General features: G+C 66.5%; 1 protein-coding gene across 1 annotated transcript; it reads right to left on the reverse strand.

Moving 5' to 3' along the window:
- Positions 1-538: 538 nt before the first annotated feature.
- BEST4 (bestrophin 4) lies at positions 539-5,707 on the reverse strand. The gene is made up of 9 exons (XM_019477062.2): positions 5,524-5,707; positions 5,116-5,210; positions 3,463-3,696; positions 3,000-3,154; positions 2,837-2,914; positions 2,476-2,628; positions 2,005-2,085; positions 1,664-1,818; positions 539-1,401 (listed from the first exon to the last, which is right to left on the reverse strand). Exons 1-9 carry the CDS (start codon positions 5,673-5,675, stop codon positions 1,023-1,025), a joined length of 1,482 nt encoding a protein of 493 aa, XP_019332607.1. The 5' UTR covers positions 5,676-5,707; the 3' UTR covers positions 539-1,022.
- Between the last annotated feature and the right edge of the window lie 293 nt (positions 5,708-6,000).

The raw sequence follows: 6,000 nt of genomic DNA on the forward strand, positions 1-6,000 counted from the left end.
GGGGACGCCAGGGCACACGGCTTTCCCAGGCTCTTGCCATGGGTGCACTGTCACCCACGCCGTGGGAACCGGCCGTGTACCATTACCAGCGCAGCCTGATACAGCGCCATAAATCCACACGCAGCTCTGCCTGTGACACCTTTGCCTGGCTATGGAGGAAGTGTTTTATCTGGCCAGCCTCAGGTGTGTTAAATGGATAAGCCAACACGGCCTTGGAGCTTTTACCACCTTTGCAAAACCCCATCTGTTGTATGTAGGAGCATCTAGGCTCCTGGGTGTTGCCTGCTGCCCTGATTACAGTGGTGGTGGTATCCCAGTCTGCCCTGACTCTTCCCTGACCTAACTGTTGGCATCAACACGCGGCCTGTGTTGTGCCCGCACCTCCCCTTGCAAATCACACGTGCGATGTAAATGAAAGTGGGGCTGGTGCCTTGCTGGGCTGCGGAGAAGTCCGCGGAGCATCTGGGAGCCTGCTCCTAGTCCCGGCAGCGCAGGCCACGTTCTGGTTTCAGTCCCCAGTTCACTCGTGCCCCACACCAGTGCCCTGTGCCCAGGCCTTTATTGGAAATCAGTTGCAAGGGTGACAAAGCAGAGGGTAGAGTCTAGTAGGGGGCACAGAGCAGTGGGGGAGCGTGGCTAATCCAGGGCCTTGCTGACAGCTCGGGGCAGCTCAGAGCTGGGCCAGGCCTGGGTCTGTTTAGCGCAGACAGCGCCCCGAGCGTCGCACCTCTAACAGGCAAAGGAGGGAGCCACGGCCTGCACCCACTGCGGGACATTTCTGTGCCCCTTGCTTTGCCGCCTGGTCCCCTGCAGACCCAGGCCTGGGACCGGTATCTGGCTAACACATAGCCCCCTCTGAGATGAGCATGTCCCCGCCGTGCAGCTCCGAGCACCCCAGCCCCAGGCAGGGTTGTATGGGGGATTCGATGCCCGGCTGTGCTGGGAGCCAGGCGCGTGCTTCAGCCTAGCTCGGGCCCAGGCTGCGGCTCTCTGGGGGCCGGAGGGGGTCCCAGGCCCCTGCTCTAGGCCGCCGAGGAGTCGGGGCTGGAGCTGTTGTCGGGGACAAGCTCCACCCGGATCTCGGGGGGCTGCAGGCGGTTGGGTGCCCGGGCGCAGGGGGCAGGGGACGCGTTGGTCTGGCTGCCCTCGTCCTCCGTCTCCTCCTCCTCGATGCGCGCCACGGCTTCGGGGTCGTCCCCGCGGGTGGTGCGGGGGGACGGGGAGCTGTCGCCCCAGCGGCGCAGCAGGTGCGGGTGTCCGCGTGCCGTCTTGCCGAAGTTCTTGAGGCTGATGGCGGGCGAGGGCGCGGCACCCAGGAAGCGGCTGAGCAGCGGCGTGTGCGCGCGGGGCAGCGCGGGCGAGGCCTCCACTTGATGGCTCTGCTCCGGGTCCTCGCTCATCCTGCGGGGCCGCAGGCGTCACGCTGCAGCCAGCCTGGCCCCGGCACCCCGTGCACCAGCCTGGAGCCGGGGTGCAGCTGGGCCGTGCCCTGCTGCCAGCCTGGGACAGGGCCGTGCGACACCCCCCAGCTCCCGGGGCTACAACCGGAGCAGCACGGGTCCAGGGCATCCTTCTTGCCCGGTCCCCAGCGCCCCGAGGCGAGCATGGAGCAGCTATGGGGTGGCTGCTACCCCCATATCGAGCCCAGCCCCGGCCCTCTCACCGCATGTCGAAGGTGGAGCCCAGGAAGGAGGGCTTCAGGGTCTCGGCGGCTGTGGCGACAGTGTAGGGGGGCAGCGCTGTGGACTCGTCCCAGTACTTGTCCTTGGCCATGGGGGGCAGGTTCTGGTACATGTCGTCCACGGAGAGCAGGGACACCTGGGCAGGGCGGGGGGCTTGCATCAAGGGACAAACCTCTCAGGGGGGCATACCCCAAATCACTAGCCCCAGCTGTGAGGGTGAGGGTTTGGCCCTGTGGCATCAAGGTGAAAGGCCCCAGCTCCCAGGGGAGCCACGGTGCAGCCCAGACACCTGGGTCGCGGGCGCAGGACCGGGGGGACCCACCTGCAGGTTCCTGTCGATGAGCTTGTTGGTCTCAAAGTCGTCGTCGTCCTCCCCGAAGGGGTTGATGAGCTGCTCGGCTACCTGGGGAGGGCACAGCGCCCGCCGTGAGCCGGCTGCGAGCACCGTGGTCCGGAGCTCGGTTTGTCTGGTGTGGACAGGCCTGATCCTGCCTCCGGCAGGGCTTGCACTGGATGTGACCCTGCAGCTCCTGCCAGCCCCGCGGCTCGGGGAGTCTACGATTCTTCCCCCAACGGCCCGCCTGTCCCCGTGGGGGACCCGCAGCCTAGCCCAGCAGCGCTGGCTGGACACGGATGGATGTGGCCGTGCCAGGGCTCAGCTCATGGCTCCCTCCATCCTGGGCACAGCAAGTGCCTGGAGGCCCCGGGGCCCCCCCGTCCTGGTTGCAGGGGCTGGAGCAGCTGCCAACCCCTGCTGAAGCCAGCTGTGCCCAGCTGTGCCGGTGGCGCTCACCTTCAGCCAGCCGGCGTAGAAGAAGAACTGCAGCAGCGTGGGCAGGGGCACATACATGTCCAGGGTGGATGTGGCGCCCGGCTCCAGCGGCTCCAGGAACTGCCGCCCGATGAGGCAGAAGGCGAAGAAGGAGTAGACGGCGATGGTGACCACCTGGGTGAGCCGGACAGAGGACATTGGAGGGGTCCGGCAGGTGCCCAGACCCCTCCCTAGGCTCATCCCCCCTGGGTCGGTGCAGAAGGGAGCTCCGGTGGAGCAGGATTGTGCCCGTGCTGCAGCCATGCCGAGGGGAGCTCGGGCTGGGCATTGCTGCCTGGACGCCTGGGTCCGTGCCCGGGGATGAGGGCCGGACGGGCCTGACCTGGGTGTACACCAGGGGGATGCTGATCCAGTCGTAGTGGAAGAGGAGGCTGCACTTGGCCCGGTACAGGTTCAGCTCCTGGCAGACGGCGAGAGCAAGCAGCACTCGTGAGCGGCTGCAGCTGGGGGCGGGGGTCCAGAGCCCCCCGCGGCCCCCGACTCACATCCAGGAGCAGGCGCAGGGCGACGTCGTCCCGCACGCGCCCGTCGCGCCGGGCCTGGGCCGCCAGGTTGGTGAACCACACGCAGGGCACCCAGTACTTGTTGAAGTCCGAGTGGAGGCTCTCGAACTTCTTGCGCTCGTCCTGCGTCATGAAGCCTGTGGCCGGAGCCACGCGGGGGTCGGAGCCCGGGGTCTGCGCCACCCCCGGCTCCGGCCCCCTCGCCGCTGACCCTGCCAGGCCCTGGCATGGGGACACCCCCCATCCCCACGCCTCAGTGCCCCTTGACCAGGGGATCGCTAGCCAGGGACCATAGGGCACAAACACAGTGCTGGGTTTGCACACGCCTTGGCACGGTGGGGCATGGAGGTGGCACAGAAGGGGCCCCTGGGCATGGAGACTCCCCTCCAGAGCAGGACACGGTGCCGTGACCAGCCCCCCGCCCCCCGCATGCAGCCGCCCGCACCTGCATCCACGATGTGGTCCATGGTGGGGAAGCGCTTGAGCACGCGGGTGCTGACGGAGCGCAGGATGAGCACGGCGGACAGGTTGGCGTAGCGCACCAGCGTGCGGCGCAGCAGCCGGCCCCGCTCGTCCCGCCCGTGCACGGTGCTGGAGATGACGCACATGAGCTGGTCGGGCAGCGGGATGCTGCTGTACTGCGCCCACCACCGGTTCACGATCAGCGTCACGTAGAAGCCTGCCCGGGGCCGGCGCCGTCAGCCCTGGGGCAGCTGGTGCCCGGCAGGGGGGTAGGGAAGGACCCCTGCCCCAGGGAGGGGACTCGTGGGACAGCAGGGCTGAGGCCACTGCTGCTGGCTGGGGTGGGCAAGGCCCCGCTGGCCACGCACTGTGTCCTAGTGTAGACAGGCCTCCGGCGCCGCGGCCTGCTTGCAAGCTCCCCCACACACAAGGCACCACAAGGTCTGCCTGTGTGTCCTTGGATGGCCTGAAATAGCTTTGTAAATGGCTCTGCTGCCATCAGCCCCATGGGGCATGTGCCAGCCCCCCCGGTTTGCCCGGTTCCAGCAGCCGCCGGGTGCCGCTCAGGGCAGGGGGGTCCTTCGTGCACCGGGAGCCTGGTCGTGGCACCGGCCTGGCGGGGCCTGTCCTGGGTGCTGGGAAAGGGCAGGGAAGTTCCTCTTTCCCCCGGGCAGGGCCAGGCGCGGGTGCCATTAAACACCTGGCAGAGATAAGGTGGCCACGTTCCCAGAGTGGGGGGAGGGCAGGGGCAGAGCACCGGGGGGCTGCCTGGTTTCCTGCCCCTTCTCCACGTACCCCCAAGCTGCTCCCCGCCTGGGCCAGGCCCCCCAAGGGCCCCTCTGCTCCCCAGGGCGACCCCCAGCTACCTCCTTGCTCACAGCCCCACGGCCTCCATCCTCCACGGGGACCAGTGCACGGCACCGCACACACACACACATACATGTGTTCACATGCACATACATGCACATGCACAAACATAGAGACACACACATAGACACACACAAGCACACATGCACATGTTCCCACACGTGCGTACATGCACATGCAGACACACATACGACCATGCAGACACATTCATGTACCTGTGCACAGAAACAGATGCACACAAACCCATGCACACCCATGCATCTGCACGCACACACATACACACACACAGACACACCCATGCATGAACATGCAGAGACACTCACACCCACAAGCACACAGACACATGTTCACACACGCACAGACACACACACACAAGCACCCACAGGCGCATGCACTGATACATGCACCGGAACATGCAGAGAGACACATGCACAGACAGACTCACACACGTGTTCACACACAGACATGCACAGACACAAACACACACAAACATGCAGAGACATGCTAATGTGCAGACACACAGACAGATGCATGCACGTGTTCACACATGCATACAAGCATACAGACACACATGCACACAGGCACTCGTGTGCACATGCACTCACAGACAGCTGTCCTGGGAGGCAGCTGCCTCTGGGGTGGAGGTGATCAAGGGAAGGCAGCAGGTTGGGGGGACTCGCAGGTGGGGTGCAGGACGCCTGGGTTCTCCGGCTGGGTGTCCCAAGGGAGGACAAGCCTGTGCCAGGGCCCGGGGCGGCAGGGGCCTTACCTAGCACGAAGGAGAGGGGGATGAGGTCCGTGGAGCGGTCACAGTACTGGGCCACCTTGGTGAACAGGCGCTTCTGCTCCTCGCTCAGCAGCCGCCTGCCGGGAGCCCGGGGAGCCGGATCAGGCCCTCGCCCGGGCGGCTGGACTGGCACAGCTCCCTCGTGCCCCCCACCCAGGAGCAGGGCCTGCCCTCCCTCCCTCCCTCCCTCCCAGGGGCCCTGGCCAGCTCTCTGCCTCTCCAAGGGCTGCTCCGCGACCGCGCTGGCTGCAAGTGTGTGAGACACACGCACGTGCGAGGCATACACGTGTGCAAGGAGCCGGCTTGCAGGCATCTCAGGTAACAACCCGCTACTGCTGGCTGGGATGGGGACGCAGCCGCTGCCCCAGCAGCCGGGGGGCTCGGGCTCACCGGTAGACGAGGCTGAGCGTGGTGTAGAGCAGGGCGAAGACCAGCAGCTCCTTGTACAGCAGCTTGTAGATGCTGCCCTTCCAGCGGAACAGCAGCTTGGAGAAGCCCCCGAAGCGGGCGTCCGCCACCTCCAGCGTGTACGACACCGTCATGGCTGCACCTGCGCACGTGGGCAGGCACACGCCGAGGCTCACACGTGTGCACGCCTGCAGCACCTCGGGTGTGCATGCTCCCCATCCGGACCCCCGTGCCCAGGCAGCTCCGTCCCCAGCAGACCGCGGCCCCGGGGACCCCCCGGGAGCTGGGTCCCTCGCACACCTGCATGCCTGCCCCGTGCCTACCTGCCACCGGTGTCTGGGCAGCGCCGGTGCCTCCGGCTCCTTCCCTTAAGTACCCGGCGCGGGGCTCATAAACCTGAGCAGCGGGTGATGGATGGGGGCTGTCAGTGCCAGGAACAGGGAACTCAGCCCGGGCACG

The sequence above is a fragment of the Alligator mississippiensis genome, chromosome 5, assembly GCF_030867095.1.
Source record: "Alligator mississippiensis isolate rAllMis1 chromosome 5, rAllMis1, whole genome shotgun sequence".
Lineage (NCBI taxonomy): Eukaryota > Metazoa > Chordata > Crocodylia > Alligatoridae > Alligator > Alligator mississippiensis.